The sequence below is a fragment of the Engraulis encrasicolus genome, chromosome 6 (genome assembly GCF_034702125.1).
Source record: "Engraulis encrasicolus isolate BLACKSEA-1 chromosome 6, IST_EnEncr_1.0, whole genome shotgun sequence".
Taxonomy (NCBI): domain Eukaryota; kingdom Metazoa; phylum Chordata; class Actinopteri; order Clupeiformes; family Engraulidae; genus Engraulis; species Engraulis encrasicolus.
This window is the reverse complement of record NC_085862.1, coordinates 55,196,394-55,215,585: the sequence shown is the minus strand read 5'-3', so window position 1 is coordinate 55,215,585 and position 19,192 is coordinate 55,196,394. Positions and strand designations below refer to the sequence as shown.

The 19,192-nt window shown below is 45.1% G+C and overlaps 1 protein-coding gene and 2 non-coding genes across 3 annotated transcripts; all 3 read right to left on the bottom strand.

Annotated features, from left to right (window-relative positions):
* Window positions 1-3,692: 3,692 nt before the first annotated feature.
* im:7152348 (uncharacterized protein LOC559250 homolog) lies at window positions 3,693-10,208 on the bottom strand. The gene is made up of 4 exons (XM_063200315.1): window positions 9,916-10,208; window positions 9,052-9,257; window positions 8,171-8,275; window positions 3,693-5,160 (listed from the first exon to the last, which is right to left on the bottom strand). Exons 1-4 carry the CDS (start codon window positions 10,117-10,119, stop codon window positions 5,115-5,117), a joined length of 561 nt encoding a protein of 186 aa, XP_063056385.1. The 5' UTR covers window positions 10,120-10,208; the 3' UTR covers window positions 3,693-5,114.
* Window positions 10,209-18,561: 8,353 nt separating this feature from the next.
* On the bottom strand, window positions 18,562-18,633 carry trnap-ugg (transfer RNA proline (anticodon UGG)). Its single transcript has one exon. It is a non-coding gene; the product is annotated as a tRNA-Pro (tRNA).
* Window positions 18,634-18,813: 180 nt separating this feature from the next.
* trnap-cgg (transfer RNA proline (anticodon CGG)) lies at window positions 18,814-18,885 on the bottom strand. The gene has a single exon. It is a non-coding gene; the product is annotated as a tRNA-Pro (tRNA).
* Window positions 18,886-19,192: the final 307 nt, after the last annotated feature.

Genomic DNA, 19,192 nt, shown 5'->3' with positions numbered 1-19,192 from the left:
TTCTCCTACATGTGAAGTACACCATCTCAGCTCGGGCACTTGTTAAAATGAATGTTTGATGCAGAATACATCTGTGGGCTTTTTGTGTTGTTCACACACAGACATCTTCCTGTTATTCACATGCCTTGCCAACGACCTACCAGATAGTTCTGTTATCATTCACTAACACTGATAGGCTTCCTATCCAGAGAGTGTATTAGCATTAGCATTAACCCTTTCATGCAGAGCCACTTGTATATCCATGTTGTCCCCAAAATGGTAACGACATGTCTTAATTTTACTTTACTCTCTGTTATGTCATATCAATGACTTATGATGTAGCCTAGCTAAGCTTTTTCAGCAAATAGTGAATAGGATCCCTGTTGATTCCATCTGCCTGATTCCATCTGCATGAAAGAGCTATATCAGTTTACGTAGTTCAGTTAGACCATGCACAAAAGACATTGTTTACAAAAAACCCTGATACTGACCAATGATGCCTTTCCCACACTGTCAGAGAGTGTCTGTAGCACTGACTGACTAATAATAATACTATAACCATCCTGCCAGAGAGTGACTGTAGCACTGACTGACTAACAGTGATACCCTGACCCCACTGCCTCGGCCACAGTGCCCACGCAGGCTTCACAGTAAGGGGTCTCTATACAGACAGGAAGTTTGGTTCCCTCTGTTTCCTGTCAGGGTCGCTGACAGCTTTGGCTGGGCCTAGGACAAAGTTATCTGAAAGGGCCACAAACCCAACGCATACAGTGTAATGAGAATATTCTGGGCCCACTATCTTCCGGGGCTCGGGACAAATGACCCCTTTGTCGTCCCCCCCCCCCCCCCCCCCCCTATTCAGTGTCTCTGATTCCTGTCCCCCATCATGTCCTGTTATTGTGTGGAAGAACACTGCTACATGTGTTTGTGTGGAAGTGCACCATGATGTGTGTGGGTGTTCTTGTGTGGTCCTGAACCGTGTGTGTGTGTGCGCGTGCGTGCGTGCGTGCGTGCGTGCGTGCGTGCGTGCGTGTGTGTGTGTGTTTGTGTGTGTGTGTGTGTGTGTGTGTGTGTGTGTGTGTGTGTGTGTGTGTGTGTGTGTGTGTGTGTGTGTGTGTGTGTGCCTGTGTGTCTGTGTGTTTGTTTCATAAACAGAACACCACAAACATGAACTGGCTTCAGGTAAGACGGACCAGTCAAAAGAGTTTAGAGTCAACAGACTTCTTTTTGTAGCTCAAAAACGTACCGTCTGTTCATCCGTCAGACTCCATCAGTTCTAATGCTGGTGTGGGAATCAGTCAGATGGACAGAAAATGACTGCATGGGAGACAGAGGCCTAGATGCTGTGGTTGAGATCAGAAGAGCGGACCACATCCTCTTTTACTTAACTCTGTGTGTGTGTGTGTGTGTGTGTGTGTGTGTGTGTGTGTGTGTGTGTGTGTGTGTGTGTGTGTGTGTGTGTGTGTGTGTGTGTGTGTGTGTGTGTGTGTGTGTGTGTGTGTGTGTGTGTGTGTGTGTGTGTGTGTGTCATGTCAACTGTGTGTATGTGTCAGTTTGTCTATGTGTCTGTGTTGCTATGTCTATGTGTTGCTGTGTTGCACCATTGCTATTAACAGAACACTGTAAACATGAACACTCATCCTAGCCATTAATCCCACAGTAAAAAAACAAACAAACAAACACACATGCACGCACGCACACACACACACACACACGCACACACGCACACACACACACACACACACACACACACACACACACACACACACACACACACACACACACACACACACACACACACACACACACACACACACACAGACACACTTCCTTCCTTTGGCCAGAGAAAAAGAGTGGGAGCTCTTGGGGTCAGAGCTGGGGGCTGCCACCTCACCTCCCCCCAGCCCTCACCCCCCTTCTCTACTCAGGGCCAGATGCTTATTGAAAGGGCTCCATAAGCCAGTTATACGCACTACTGGGCCTATTGTGCGGCGTAATCGTGAGCCAGGAGCACAACGGCTGTGATCTTGGATCAACTCTGGAACATCTCCCTCTGTTGCTGCTGGACTATCTGTCTGTCTGTCCCAAGTGTGTCTGTCTGTCCCAAGTGTGTCTCTCTGTCTCTCTGTCTGAAGTATATCTGCCTCACTCTACAGCCCCCCAAGGGTTGTTAGGAAGCCCTGGGGGTCGTTGAGAAGGATGCAGCTGAGAGGGGGCTGTGCTTAGTTGCCATCGGAGGGATTTAATTTTAATACCAAGGGGGGCGTTGGCAGGCTTATGATGAGGTTGAGGGGAGCGTTGGGTGGCTGATGATGAGGACAAGGTTGAGAACCACTGGTCTAGTGTCTATCTGACCAAAGTGTGTCTGTCTGCCTACCCCTAGTGTTTTTCTGTTCCACGGGTGTCTGCCTACTGTCTGTCTGTTCGGTGTCTGTCCCATGTGTATCCGTCTCGTCTAGTTTCTTGCTGGTCCCAATTGTCTGTCTGTTGTCCCCAAGCTCCTGCTGCTGTCACAAACATACTTACTAAGGGACCTAAGGGGGTACAAAGTGGTTATTCTACACCCATGGTCCTGAAGAGAGAAGCATTGTTAATAGACCTCCTGCTTTGGTACTCGCATGCCCCATGTGTGTCTGACTCTGTTTGTCTGACTGCCCCTTGTGTGTCTGACTCTTCTCTGTGTATCTGTGTGTATGACCCATGTGTGACATATTACCATGTCTTCATTTGTCCCATGTTCCTAATGACACATGTGTCATTGTTGCTGGTCCAGAAGAAAGGACTGGGCCCCTAGTCAGGTCTATTGGCCTGGCAGCCTGAGTCTCTGCCATGTATGAGGATCCCAGTGATGTGAAGTTATTCATGTTCAGCTTTCCCCAAAGGTGAGTAGGACTGAACTTAATTGTCTTCCTCGATGACCTGCGCTAAGGGCCATTTACCCTCTTGTCAGTGGGTTGGGGTCTATAGACATGGCCCCAGATGTAATTTTAATGTTATGTAGTTTCACATGAAATATGAATATGTTTTGTAATTCAATCTTAGGAATTACATTTGCAATACAAATACGTTTATTTTCAGGGGACCTAGTGAAGGTGGAGTCACAATATAGGCCTAAAATGGGGAAATCCTGGTTTGTGTTCATAATCCGGCCCTACAATTTGAAGTGCCCCTCGAAGGAAATCGGTTCCCCACCCCCTGCTCTTAGACAATTTGACTGTAGATGCTGTAATCACACACACATTAGTGTTGGATGAATGGGCTAAGAAGAGCTCAGACACGGACATATGACCTAACCAGTCAAGGATGCTTCAGAGGACGACACCATCGCTGTGTCGTTCACTGGAGACTCTCACTGCCTGACACTCTCAAACACCCTCAACCCAAAACAAGGCCCCCCCACTCTGCCACCATGGCCCAGTTTAACTGGGATTAAAGATGAGCTGCTTAAATAAAGAGAGTCAAGGTCACGTTACACTTAAAACTCCCCCTGTGACTTTCAACTTATCAACACAAACACACACTTGCTACGTTTAGCCTACATGAGACATTTAATTCGGAATTAACAGACTTTAATTCGGAATAATTCCGCTTTGAAAACGTCATGTAAACACCTCTTAATTCGGAATTAAAGGAAAGATCAAAGTAAACTCGACAGAACTATTTCATTCTGAATTATTGATTTGGAATTAAAAATGTCATGTAAACGTAGCCATTGTTGCACAAACTTTCTTTCCCAAACTCATTTTATGTGTATGCAACCACATTGAGACAAACACGTCTTTTTACAAAGTTTGATTTGTTTTTATTTTGTATAAAATAATCTGCGATAAATACAAAGGCATATATTAAAGGCTCAGTCTCCTGGTGTGTGATTATGCTAACTGAAGGGGGTCATACGTGAATAGGGCGGGGGTGGCTGTGTGTGCTTCCTCACAGTCCATCTGTCAAAGTGCGGCACCGTTACACACACCCCTCCCCCGCCCAACCTCCCTCCTTCTATCGCTCTCATTATTTTGCCCTCTCTCTGCTCACTTTCTTTTTATCCATCTATTGCTCTATCTCTCCATCTCTTTCTCTGGCTATTTCTCTCTGTCTCTAACACTCTATTTCATGCTCTGTCTGACTCTCTCTGTGGCTACATATCTCTCTCTCTCTCTCTCCCTCTCTCTCTCTCTCTCTCTCTCTCTCTCTCTCTCTCTCTCTCTCTCGCTCTCTCTCTCTCTCTCTCTCTCTCTCTCTCTCTCTCTCTCTCTCTCTGTGGCTAGACCTCTCCCTGTCTATTGGGACATCTGATGGGAGTCTCACTGTTGCAGCTGCTCTGGATTAGCTTTAGCATAGCTAATGAGAGACCCCGCATAGATAATAACTCACATAGATAATAGCCACACGCTAAACTCAAACAGTCAAGCGGTCCCCACATAATAGCCACACGCCACACCCTATGGTGCATCCTCCCTCACATGCTAAATCCACTAACGTACTTACTTATACAAAGACACCCACATCATAAGAAACGTAAACACACACACCCCCGCATCATGAAATGTACACACCCACGTCACAATACACATACGGTACAACAATTCACACAGACCCACAAAGAGTACCCATGTACCCACATAATACACACTTTTCCACAAACCCACATCGTAACACAAACATTTAAACACACACTTAGTAGGCCCACACAAAGCTCTGTGCTGTGAGCCATGGCAAATGTCCAGTGTGAGTGAGTGTGTGTGTGTGTGTGTCTGTGTACGTTTGGCTCATAATTCCCCCAGATAATCCCGTGGCTGGTGTCTGTCTCTAGTGACTGTTGGGAAACAATCGGCCCCAAGGGCTCTTGGGAATTGGCAGACTACAGTTAGAGTCTGGCTGGAAGAGAAGACCGTTGGCCGCAACTCCATCTTCCTCCTCTCCTTCCTCCTCTTCCTTGTCCATATCCTTCCTCTTCCTCATCAGTCTCTTGATCTTCGTATTCAGTCTCATTCGTATTCCTCTGTCTTCTTCATCCTCCTCCTCTTCCTCGCCCATACTCTTTCTCGTCCTCATCCTGGTCTTCCTCCTCTACCATCCTCATACTCATTATCATGTTCTTCTGCAGATATTGATCTTCCTCATGGTCTTCTTCAGCTTTATATCATCTCAGCCGCTGTCAACCTTCGCCAGGACTTCATCTCGCTGTAGTGAGAGAGAGAGAGAGAGAGAGAGAGAGAGAGAGAGAGAGAGAGAGAGAGAGAGAGAGAGAGAGAGAGAGAGAGAGAGAGAGAACATTAATTTGAGGTCCACAGGGTGATGGCAAGTCCATAGGCCTGGTCACTTCTTGGGATTGTTTTGACACAAATGTCATCCTAATATCCTTTTAATCTTCTCTTCAGTTGATTATTAAGTAAGAGCTGACCAGTGTGTCATAGTTTGCAAATTACACACCTAAGAAACAATGTCTAGCACAGTCTGATCTAAGTGTTAAGAGGAATGATTTAAGTGTTGAGTTAAACTTGAAACTTTAAATCCACCTCATACAACTCTTTGTCTCTTGAAACCATTAGGATTTCAATCATTTCTGAGAGTCACGGATCAGATTAGCCAGCCATATCTTCCAATAACACTGCAACTGCAAACATTTCCCTGGTATGACATAAAATGAATCTAAAAACAAACATTGAACACAAAGAATGCTGTAACATTTGCCATGAGGGAGTGTGCATGTGTGTTAATGTGTGTAAGTAGGGTAAGATAAGGTTGCTACTTCCCTGGAAAGTGTAATCTATACATGTGACCACTTACAGTGAAAACTATTGAACTTTGTACCTTTTAAAAGGTTTTTTATGATTCACATGCAGAGTTAAAAATCCTATTTATCTCCTCTTAATATGACAGCCTAAGCTCTCTGACGTCTTCTGACACATTCTTGGCACACACCGTTTGTGGGTAAACCCCGCTTACTATGTGTAGGTGTTATTTTCGTCCCACGTGTGAGGGTGCCATTTGCCTGATTGTGTTGTTGTTGTTGTCAGGGAAGCAGACAGGGGGCGGGGACAACGGGGACAGTTGTCCTGGGCCCAGGGAGAAAGGGGGGGCAGAATTAGGTTCTCATTACGTTGTATGTATTGGGTAGGGTGCCCTTTCAGATAACTTTGTCCTGGGCCTAGCCAAAGCTGTCAGCGATATGTGTATGACTCAATTCCCATTTAATGCTGCCTACATTGGGCAATATGACATTGCACTGACGGTGAGTGTCTGACACAACAGAAGGTATGCAGGCCATGGGCAGCTGGCATTAGTTTAGGTATGTGGGGTATAGCCCATGGCTCAGGTGGCATTAGTATGGCATTTGGTATGAGACATAGCTGTCAAGATCTAAGTGGCAAAATCCAGGGGATTGTTGGGGTGCGACAGGGCAAATGTTGATTTTGAATGATTTAAATGACGGACACTCACAGATAAACTGGGCGCTCAGAGGGCGTTGGTTGGGTGTGGGGGTCAGAAACTACAGGAGAATACCATAGACTGCATATGGCGATGGGGAAAGATGGGTCTCAAAATACCGGAGAGAAACCCTGGAAAAACGACAGTGTTGGCAGTTAAGATATGTGGGGTGTATTGCCTTAACTCAATTAGAGCTGGCGGAACAGAAGTCATGTAGCGCATTTGGTAGATGTCTTTATCCTGTCATAACAGGGGGTTTGACAGGTCGAGAGAGATAGACCAGACTGTCATCATGTAAACTTTGTAAAGGCTTATTTATTTCACACAAGTGCATTCCGTATTGAGGAGGTGTGACGCCTTTTGCAAGTTAAGTTGTGGTCCTCAATATCGCGGGGAAGCACTTTTGTCATGTGACAGAAGAAGACAGAAGATTGGGTAGACAGAAGACGTGAAAAAATGAAGTGAGCACAGTGGCATGAGATAATGTACTGTATGTAGGGTATTTTCCAGGGCACAGGTGGGGCTGGAATAAGATAGCAAACTGTATGTAGGCCAATGAAAGAATAAGTTCATACTGTTGATGTACAGGAAACTGGGAAGTGGCAGAAGTGAAGGTGCGCAGTGCAGTGGGGTGGGCAGAGGAGGGAGTTGGAGTAAGATAGGGCATGGAAGACACTGCAGGTAAGCATATAGTGGCATTCGATAAGGTATGCAAGACAATGACAAGAGGCAAGAATCACATACTGTTATAAAGAAGTCATATCTTGCGAAAAGAATACCGTAATGTGTGCCAGATTATTTTATTTTATTTTACCTTTATTTAACCAGGGAACAAAATCACATTGAGAATCGAATTCTCTTTTTCAAGTGAGCCCTGGCCAAGGCGGCAGCACACATTACATTGTTACAGACAGGACACGGACAAAACAGAAAAGATTAAAATGGATGTAGAGATAAAATTATGCAATAAAACTATATAAATGATAAACATAAAACAAGATTAGAAGGAGATTACAAAATTAAAAGCAAGTGTAGACACATTACGACTATGCCCTTGTCATTAGCTGTCATTAGCTGTCATAAACTCAAGAATGCAGGGTTATTTATATAGGCACGTAATATTGTCACGCGAGCCAAGTGAAGATAAGACTGTGGTAGAAGATAAGATCTGCAGTGCAGTTTCTGGTGGAGAAACATAGTATCCTAACTGAAGGCTGTGAAGGAATCTGCTCTTTTACATGTATTTTCTGCTCTACTATCCTAACTGACAAGGTGTAAGCAGAGACGTACGGTAGGATAAGCAATAAATAGGACGGAATGGTGGCAAGAGGTAAGGTTGCTGTGTGGGAGATGGTCTTGAGATCACAGGGTTGCAGGTTCAAATCCCACCCTTACTTCTCCCTACACCTCCGTCCATGGTTGAAGTGCCCTTGAGCAAGACACCTATAACCAATAACCTGTCCCTTGCTGTACGCTGCCTACCTGTAAGTTGCTTTGGATAAAAGTGTCAGCTAAGTGTAATGTAACGTAACATGAGGCAGGTAGAGTGGGGTGAGGTGCATGTATGTCATGGCTCAAGCGCAGTCATCAAAACTATCCTACACCAACCTTGTTATTGTCTCCATACTATGTATTTCTCCACACATTTCTATCTGTTTACATCCTCTTTTGGAAGTCACTTTGCAAAAAACCCAATCACTTGCCTAATGCAATGTTAAAGGTGAGGTACTGTAGTGCACCGTATCTGAGGTGTGGTACTCACACGTTGGAGCTGGACAGGATCCTCTCTCGGGGCTGCTTGGCAAAACCCAGCCGGCGGAAGAAGGAGGGCAGTCGTAGACGGGGGCGATAGTGACTGGAGCCCAGACTGGACAGCAGAAGAGACGGAGACACAGGGATGGAGAGACAGACAGACAGACAGACAGACAGGCAGACAGGCAGACAGACAGACAGACAGACAGACAGACAGACAGACAGACAGACAGACAGACAGACAGAAAGGCAGACAGACAGACAGACAGACAGACAGACAGACAGACAGACAGACAGACAGAAAGGCAGACAGAAAGGCAGACAGAAAGGCAGACAGAGAGGCACACAGCGATGTTAGGCCGATACACAGTGGATGAGGACACATCAAAATCTTGCTAAAACACCTCAATTTCCATCATCCAAATATGATTCTGTGAGGTAATACTGATGAAGCAGCAACTTCTACTGCACATTCTGAAGGGAGTGTTATTAATGCATGAATGGATCTTGGGATGCGCCTTGCTTACTTCTTACACCTCTATTTTTTGGCAGGTAAGCCGACAGGAGGGGACAGTTGTCCCTGACATAGGAGGTGGGGGGCTGGTGTGGGTGCAGAATTGGGTTCATTTTACATTTACTGTAATTGGGTGGGGGTGCTCCACATCTCCCTTATCGCAAGCAGTTCCACCAGTGGAACGTTGTTATAGTAAGTGGAAAAACTTATTACACGTACTACACCTACATCCCTATGACTGTGTTGCACACGGCCTTTAGTAAGACACAACAACTTGGTCATTGCCATTCTGGTAACAGCTAATTTGTTACAGGGGTGGTGTCTTATTTGGTGAAACAACCCATGCCTTCGGCTGAGGATCATAGACACGCACTCACCATCTCACAGAAGCGGTGGCCTCCTCCGTACTCTCCTCCACCTCCGCGATCTCCCTCACCCTGCCCTCCGCCTCCTGCTGTCTCTCCCTCAGCACCTCCTCCTCCTCTCTGCGCCTCCTCTCCTGCTCCTCTTCTTCCTCATCTTCCTCCTCTATGACGTAGTCGGGTATTTGGTCCCATAGGCGGCTGTTGACCCAGAGTGCCCCCTGTGCAAGACAAGACATTGTATAGCGCATTCATTGTATATAGCGCATATCATATACAAAGACAGTTCAATGCACTCCACAACATATTAGAATTAAAAACCACAGCAGGTGATACGAGAGCAGTAAAAGTGTAATAATGAAAGGACAAATATAAAAGAATAGAAGTACAGATTATGTTAAAATCATGAAGATCAATCATTTAAAAAGATTTTAAAAAATCATTTTTCATATCCTGTGGAAGTTGGTTCCATATGAAAAAGTACATGAAGATTACAAAATCATTCATAATGTATATGGTTTTGACAAGTCTCAGTATATGGTACATATTTTAAAAGTGGCTCCTTTCTCATTTTCCTGACGTAAGACTTGTATGGCCATTATATCACTTTGTAGGTAGGTGCACTGTAAAACATTGCAAGACAGTTAAACGCAAAAAGGTAAGTTTCCCTGCTGCCTTTAAGTGTATAAGTTACCTCAATTCAAGGCTGAACTAAACGCGAGGCTTTCTCTAGTTGAATTAACTTACAAACTTAAGGCAGGAGGGCAACTTACTTTTTCATGTTTAACTGGTTTATGTTTTAAATGTTTTACAGTGTGTTATGTACTTCTTTCTCATGAAGGAGCACACGGTAGCATCTGAAGGCTGGCAGCACTGTACCTGTAGGCTGTGGTGGGCACTGACGCAGGTCATCTGTCGACAGAGTGGGCACCTCACGGTGAGCAGGCCGCTCTTGGGCACCGCCATGGCCTCCAGGCACGGGGCGCAGAAGGTGTGGCGGCAGTGGAGCACCCTGGGAACGCGCAGGCTCCGCGAGTACGCCCGGTAGCACACCGTGCACTCCCGCTCCTCACACAGCACCATGGTGGCGAGTGTGTGTGTGTTTGGCAGATAGGGAAGGAAGGTAGTCCGGCCGGAAAGGGGAAAGCAACGAGACTGTAATCCTTATGTATGTATGTGTGTTTGGCAATCAAGCAAGTGGGACTTTCTGACAGGGGACAGTTAAAACACACACTTCTGAGATCAGGGGATGGTAGGTCACTTTCTCCCGTAGAGACAGCAGATGGGAGTAGAGAGTGTTCAGTGTGGATGTGGAGCTCTGACCCCTTTGTTTACCCAGCAGGCTGTAGACGGCTCCAGCGAGGCCTCTGTAGTGAGGCTGCTCCTCCAAACAGAGTGGTTACAGATGACCTGGTTCAGAGCTTTGGCAGGAGATTGAGGACAGAGTCTGGCTTGCTGGAGATGCTGGAGACAGAGTCTGGCTTGCTGGAGAGGCTGCTGATTTGGGGGATGGATTGAGGTCTGGAGAGTTGTGTTGATGTAGGAGTCTTTAGGGAGCAATGTTTATCTTCCTCTTTGCAACCCACGTAGTCTCTGCCTCTCTGCTCGCTCCCCTGGTGATTCCTCTTTCCACCTCTGTGGGAATACCAAAGACAAAAAAAACATGAATTCATGAACTGGGAAAGGTAGTGTCATTCATGATCATCAACAAAACATTTGCTTCAGCTTACATCTATGCTTACGTCAATGTGCATGGTTGGCAGAAGAAGCAAATGATTCATTTAATTCTCGGACATCATGCTGAAGGAAAACACATGTTAACTCTAATCACTGTAGCCCTAACCCTAACCCTCGTTAGCAGCCAGTGATTCAGAAGCTATACAATTTCACTATATGACGACTGCATATGACAACATGATATTGCAGCTGGATACTACCACAGTCTATTTTCAAACACGCCATTCTTTTTGTCATTTAACTCACTTCTAACCCTAACCCTACTGCAGTGACAGTCACCCTAGTTTGAACGGTTTTCAACTGGAATGCCCTCTATGACACAATCAGCAGCAACAATAAGGTCACAACCTCTCTTCCTGTCATTATGACCAACATATTAGTCTGTCCAACCTCCTGAACAACATCCACACGTTAAATACACACTCTTCCTGTCACACGCGCATGCGCGCACGCACGCACACACACACACACACACACACACACACACACACACACACACACACACACACACACACAACAAGTCTCTCTCCACTTCTGACCAACTTCCTCACGGACACACGAGTACCAGCAATGACCTGGTGTCACACTCAAGCACTTTTGTATGGAGGCAGTAACCAAGGGTCTTTGCTGAGCCTGCATTGTGTGTGTGTGTGTGTGTGTGTGTGTGTGTGTGTGTGTGTGTGTGTGTGTGTGTGTGTGTGTGTGTGTGTGTGTGTGTGTGTGTGTGTGTGTGTGTGTGTGTGTGTGTGTGTGTGTGTTGGTGTGTGTGTGTGTGCGTGCGTCCGTCTGTGTATTGTATTGTATTGTATTGTGTGGAGGGGTATTCAAATAATAATCTGCCTGGTGGATGCTGGCCACCTGTCAGGCTGAAATAATTAATGCAACTCTCTCTCTCTCTCTCTGACCTTTAGAAGCTCCCGACCTTTGACCTATTTGAATGACTAGAGCACATCAGAGTGCAGAGAGGCAGCATCTCATCCAACACATAAACTCATTAGGCCTGATAATAATGATTTTCAAACTGATTTGGTGGGATAGCAAGACACACACACACACAAACCATCACAGATGATGTCACAGTAATATTACATGACTGGTGAAGGTGAAGGATGCTGAGTCAAAGTGGCCAAAACTGAAAAATATACATACATAGGCTAATAGTCTTGAAAACGAGCATCTCATACAATCTACCTAACATGTCCTGAGTGAACGTGTAGGGGCATTGACAACAAATAAAGACCAATAAAGGAACGTTGGACCCTTTTTAATTAATGAGTAATATTTCTCCACACTCTGTGATTATCACTCATCAGTCTGTACGCATTTGATTAGTCAAATTCAGCTATGACAAAGACCACAGAGAGAGACAATACAAGACAATCAGCTGACTGATTCCACACTGCAACTCCCCTGCTTTTGAGAAATAGATTCTTTCATCAAACTGCCTTTCAACTCTTGTGTCACTGTCTCGGATTGGACTTGGACCGGTCTCACAAGTTAAACATGTATCTGCATGCAGCTGCTTTATAAGAGAAAAGGTCTAGCTTATCTGCTACTAGTATTACACTGCAATAATTAGTCCACAGATCAATTACAAAACTCATAAATCTCAAGGTGTGCGCACTGACTGCGATCCCAGACTTGGTAGTGAGCCAAGTACTCCCATTTAAAAACACCGGCAACGTCCCACACAGGGGGGTATTGTTTGAAATGTAACAAACGTGAGCTTGTAGAAAACATGACAAGACAAAGAAATTACTCACATGTAGAATCTGTCAGGAAAAAAAGTCAAATCCAGCTCTGGAGCACGTGTGTCGTGTTATCCTTAGTGTATAGGTGAGACACTAGTAGTGCAGTGAAGTGTGTCGTGAAGTCTTTCTCATCTCCACTCCACTTTACTCTGTCAGTCAGTCAGCACGCCTGCTGTTTTTATCTTCACTCTATTATGAGTCGGCACGCTTGCTCCGGTCCTTTTAGCCAGCGTGGGAGGGGCAGAGGAGGGAGCCACATGGGGAGAGGGGAGGAGGGGTAGTGTGGGGTAGGTGCTAGGTGGGGGTTGTCCGTGGGGTTTGTGGTTTACACTGAGTCAGTGTCCCTCCTGCAACGACAGCCGTGCACACGCGCACAAAGAAACACACACACACATACACACACACTAAACAACCACCGTGACCAGCAGACACAAACACACTTCTACCCCCTCCCTTCTTCCTCAAATGTTTTTCCAAGAACTCTCTTTCCTTTCTTCTCCGGTGCTCATCCACTCCTCTCTCTTCTCCTCTCCTCTCTTCTCCTCTTTCTCTCTCCTCTCTTGTCCTCTGCTCTCCCCTCTGTCTTCTTGTCTGCTTTCTCTTCTCTCTTCCCTCTCTGCCCTCCCCCTCTGTCTTCTCGTCTGCACTGCCCTCTCTCCCCCCTTTCTCCATTTCCTTTCCTCTCCCTCTCTCTTCTCCCCTTCACACTCCCTCTCTCTTTCATTTTGTTTCCTTCCTCTCCCTCCCCCTGTCTCTTCCTCCCTTCTCTCCCCCCTTCTCTAGCGGCTGGCATGACGGGGCAGCTGTGTATGCAGGGAGGCTTGGTCCAGGAGACCGGCTGCTCTAAACACTCATTATGCACAGCGTGTGTGTGTGTGTGTGTGTGTGTGTGTGTGTGTGTGTGTGTGTGTGTGTGTGTGTGTGTGTGTGTGTGTGTGTGTGTGTGTGTGTGTGTGCGTGCGTGCGTGCGTGCGCGCGCGTGTGCGTGTGTGTGTGTGTGTGTGTGTGTGTGTGTGTGAGTGCGTCAGTGTCTACGTCTGAATGTGTGTGTGTGCGTGCATGTGTGTGTTGGGGGAGGATGGGTGCCGGGTCCTGGCCGTCTCACTGCAGCGCTCTTTGTTCACGCTGCTAAACAGCTGACAGCAGGGACAGGTGGGGAGAGAGAGGGAGAGAGAGAGCGATAGCGCGCAAAAGAGAGAGATAGAGAAGGAGAGAGAGAGAGAGAGAGAGAGAGAGAGAGAGAGAGAGAGAGAGAGAGAGAGAGAGAGAGAGAGAGAGAGAGAGAGAGAGAGAGAGAGAGAGAGAGAGAGAGATATGAGTGCAGAGACAGAGTGACAGAGCTGAGGTAGCAGAGAAAGAAAGAAGGAGAGAGGGGGGGCGGGGGGTAAGAGAGTTAGAAGTTAGAAAGTTAGAGAAAGTGGTAGAGATATATAGGCAATGGTAGGCCTATATATAGTAGGTATGGGGACAGAGGGGTTGAGAGCATTCCACATTCCTACTCTAACAACAACACTGCCATTCCAATGCCACAGGCACGGAAGACATTACAGTTATACTACAGCTCCATTGTTTATACAGTACATGTCATCTCATTGGGTCAAACTCGTCTCATTGTGTCAACACAGTACACACAAGCACATAACAAATAAAGCATTGGAAGCCATGGCAAACCACATTCAAACTCTGCTTATCAAAACCTGCCAATCTTATGTGAAAGTGACACTCTGATAACAAAATGATACCCAAGTATGCCATATGACTGTCATATTGAACTGTCAGATCAGCAGCAGGACACTAATGTAGTCTACTTTGTCATATTGTTTATTCACGGCCACAGAAGGCGCGCCACTTCACTAGAAGAATACAGTGCTCACTGTACACTGCATTCAGTTGAAGCCAAAACAAACAATACACTAGTGTAAATATAAACGAGCATAATGGTGCGGTTCAAGTGGTTCAGATCTTTGAACAGAATAAACCCAAGACATTTCTAGCTAATACACCCTATGTATGTGTCACATTGAAACTCTGCTATCAAAACCCTTGTCAAAAATGTCACTGATTACAAATGGTACACTTTTGAGCCGACAGTTTTTAACTGGAATCTTATGGGGAGTGCTATATAAATAGAATATCAATCAAAATGTATTTTTATAAGCCTAACAAAATATCACAAGTAAACAGTTTACTCAAAGGGCATACACTCCCACACCAGCTGTGGAGGCTGCCATAAGGCAATTGCCTGGGGTTCATGTGAGAAGGTGCTCTCTCTCCTAATTACCTAATATGTTTATGTGTTGTGAATAGGTGTAGTACCTTGAGATTTATTTTTTGAAATATAATGAATAGTCTTTGATGAAAGAGATTGTGGTGTCCTGGGAACAACCGTATAGGAGAAGGGAGCATTTGTTTATCTATTGTCTATTGTCTCGAGCGCTGTCTGTATCTTCCCTATTCCCTAACACCGGATTGCAGTGATTTTTGTTGTGTCGCTGGCCATGACAACGCACCAGCGGCAAAAGTGCATTTTTTTGAATGGGCACTTCAATAACGCCGTCTCTACAACAACATCTCGATCGCGTGCAAGATTCTAACATCTATGACGTCACCGTGCCTCTTCCATGGAACTGAACTGGCTACCAGCTCTAGCCTCTAGCTTACTGGACTGGACACACGCACGCACGCACGCACCATTATGTGTACAGTGTCATTCTGTGTACATTGTTTAATAGCTGGTTTAGATTTTTCTTAATAGCTGGTAAATGTGTTTGACCGTTGGTTATGCTGCTCATATTGCATGTTGTGTTTGATCAGTGGTTGTGAAATTGGAAACATATGCCTACTCATTGACTCGCACAAGCAAAACTGGAGGAAGTGGGATAGTGTGTGTGTGTGTGTGTGTGTGTGTGTGTGTGTGTGTGTGTGTGTGTGTGTGTGTGTGTGTGTGTGTGTGTGTGTGTGTGTGTGTGGTTAGAGTGGGTGGGTGTTGGGTGTGTGTGTGTGTGGTTGGAGTGGGTGAGTGTTGGGTCTCTGAGCGTTCGTCAGATCATAACGAGCTCCAAAACCCTGACCCACCCTTGCAGTAAAACATACCTTACCCCCTAACCCCCATGACCACAGTCCACGTCTGAGTTCATTCGGCCACCCAGCCATCCTTACACTAACTCAACATCAACATCAACTCTGCTGAGCGCACTATCAAAGCCAACCTTCCAGGACTCTTGGGTCTTTACACAAAGAGAGTGGGAGCCAGGGCTAGGAAGATTATGCAGGATGTCTCACACCCTGACTCTTACATGTTCACCCTACTTAAGTCCTGCAGACGTCTCAGAACCATTCAGGCCAGAACAGAAAGAATGAGGAAAAGTTTTTACCCCCAGGCAGTGCGACTGCTGAACAGAGACTTTTTTACATAATAATTTTCTTTGTTTTTTCTTTAACTTATTTCTCACCTTTTATTTCCTTTTTTACTTTACTTCTTTAATTCTTAAGATGCAGAGCTGATGACCCCATTTCATTTCACTACAATACCATGTATGTGACAAATAAAATTACTTGAACTTGAACTTGAACTTGAACACCAACCCCACACCCTATGCACTATCATCACGCCAGTGTCAAACAGGCCACCCCACCACCCTAAGGGTGATGATACACATGGCAACTTTTGGAGCAATGTGTCTGAGCAACGACACTCTAAAATTGTCGTTTAGACTGTCACATGACATTTTTATCACCAGAAATTGAATTAGCAAGGACTTTCCAACTTGAATTTGTCAACCATTTCCATCAGAAAAGTAATAGCCATCAATCATGTGTGTTACCTTTACACCAGTGGTTCCCAAACTTTTCCCCCCGCGCACCCCCTTTCACATTTCAATGTGGTTCGCGCACCCCCTAAGCGAATGTTGCACCACCGCACATTTTGGGTAATCCTGATTTCAGTTAATTACAATGGAACTTATTGCATGACAAGTCTATGAGTTATAAATGACACTTTCAATTCATCAAACAATTAAAACTACCTGACGTGTATTAATGCTGGATAAAAAAACACACATATCCACCATTGCTCTATTCAGCTCACGCACCCCCTGGTAACAGGCCGCGCACCCCCAGAGGTGCACGCTCCACAGTTTGGGAAACCCTGCTTTACACCATGACTGAGAAACGAGACCCCAATATTATGTTAATGTTTCACATGAAAATATGACATTTTCTCTGGTCTGTTGTAAAGGCCTTCAATATAGGCCTAAATAAAGAATAAAGTGCTGGGGGAAATCCTGGTGTGTATTCATAGTACAACCCTTGGAGGATTTGATAAAATCTGAAGTGGCCCCTCGAAAGAAAAAGGTTCCCCACCCCTGCACTTTACACTAACCTTCACCACACTAGCATCAAACAAGCTCCCTATCCACCCTGAGACACTTATCCTACGTTCACCATTATCACACTAGTGTGAAATGGTCCCCCTACACACCCTCACCACACAGTGATGAGTCACCCAAAAACCCCTATCCCACCCTCACCACATAGTAATGGCCCCCATCCCACAAGAAAACCCTACCCCACCCTTATCATCACACTGTAACACAGTAATATCCCCCACCCCAAATGCCCTAACCAAAGAGCTAATCTCTCTTTATCTCTCTAAAAAAACCTAACCGAACTGTCAAACTCTCTCTGGGGACTTTGTCGCATAGCCATAATCATATGCCGACCCCATTTGGCGGGACGCTATTCACCTATTTGAATGAATTTACATCTGCTCTCATTTACTCACAGATTGTTGTCATGGTGACCCCCTTGATATGTTGTTCCATGACAGGCGTCCTCTCAGCCCTAAAAACCACACTCGCCCAAAAATGTTCACACCCAAGAAAGTGACCTAATATTAAAACGATCCAGAGTATAACTAAAAAACATAACACTCTATTTACACATTCAATAAAAACATGTAATTATTATATAATAATAAAATGAAATGCATGGATTTAAAACACAGTAAGCTAGACCTACGCAAAAAAACAAGTGGGTCTACAGCAGGGGTGGGGAACCTATGTCTCGAGGGCCGTTTACCGTTTACCTGAAGGTTTGCACACTAAACAAGACACTGAGGTCAAGCAAGGAACTCCTTGCTTGACCTCAGTGTCTTGTTTAGTGTGCGAACCTGCTCCAACTTTGTACTTTACTTTTTTTGGGTCCACGCACCTAGTTTTTTCGAAACATCTAGAGCGCAACAATACTCTTGCCTCCTGACATATTTTGTAAAGAAATGTTAGAAATTACATTTGCAATACAATTAAGTGATATTTTCAGGGGACCAAGTGAAGGTGGGGTACGTTGTAAAGGTGGTCACCTTCAATATAGGCCTAAAGTGGATGGGGAAATCCTGGTTTGTGTTCATAGTACGGACCTAGGAGGACTTTACAACATTTGAAGTGGCCCCTCGAATTAAAAAGGTTTCCTCGCCTGGTCTATAGTATAATGAGTAACTTTGGCCTACCATGACTGGTGGTGATAACATTCTTTTGTCTTTGGTAAAAATAAATAACTGTGAAGGCAAGCAGTAGACTATTGTAAGATTATTATAGTTGTAAGTCTGTAAAAAAAAATCAGAACCATGCTCTGAAAATATGTTCTTCCTGAGAGAAAAATACAAGTTTCTTGAACAAGAAGGTCAATGAAAATAGCCCACTATCGCCCTCACATGGACAGAACTGTAACTGCACTCTAAAATGTTTTATTCTGCCCTTCCATAGCTTTTCTGTACTGTAAATATAAGACCACATACACATATATAGGTGATATATAATGAAATTCTGCGTAAGTAAATACAGCAGATATTGTATGTTTGAGTTTTGCAATCACATATTGTTTGTGGGGGGATTGGACTGGGGCTTCTCCGCAAAATGTATGTGCCTACGCTATCCATCATCTCATAACGCACAACGTCCGTCAAGGTGAATACTGCAGAATGTAGTATGTCATTTTATCATAAAGCTATGGCAATCATTTCCAACCTCTCACAAAAGTCGGGCTCGTCCGGGATTTGAACCCGGGACCTCTCGCACCCAAAGCGAGAATCATACCCCTAGACCAACGAGCCAGCTGACTATGCATGTGAGATATAGACTACTTATCCATTATAACATCAAATCAGCTGTTTACTCCCTACCTTATTTATAACTTCTTGCTCGAAGCATATTTCCATGACGGTGTTTTTAACTGCATGTTCTCTTACATCATGACCATGCATGATGCATCTACAGTGCAAATTGCAAAATATGGGCTCGTCCGGGATTTGAACCCGGGACCTCTCGCACCCGAAGCGAGAATCATACCCCTAGACCAACGAGCCACGCGCCACCTACATGGGGTTTTCCGGGATTATAAAGTAATCACAAACGATACACATATGCCCTATCTACAACATGCATTTTAAACAGAATTAAATATCATTGTCGTGCAATATTACGAAAGCAGACCAGTGCAATATCGCGCTGTGCATTCTTACATAGCGCGTGAATCCTTGTTATCCTTGCTACAGCTGCTAGTAGACGCTATCATACACAGTCATAACGAATATAATGCCCAATACATGCAGCTGGCAGATGTCTACATGGGTGTTTGCAGCATAGTAGTACCTCCAAAACACGTACATTCAT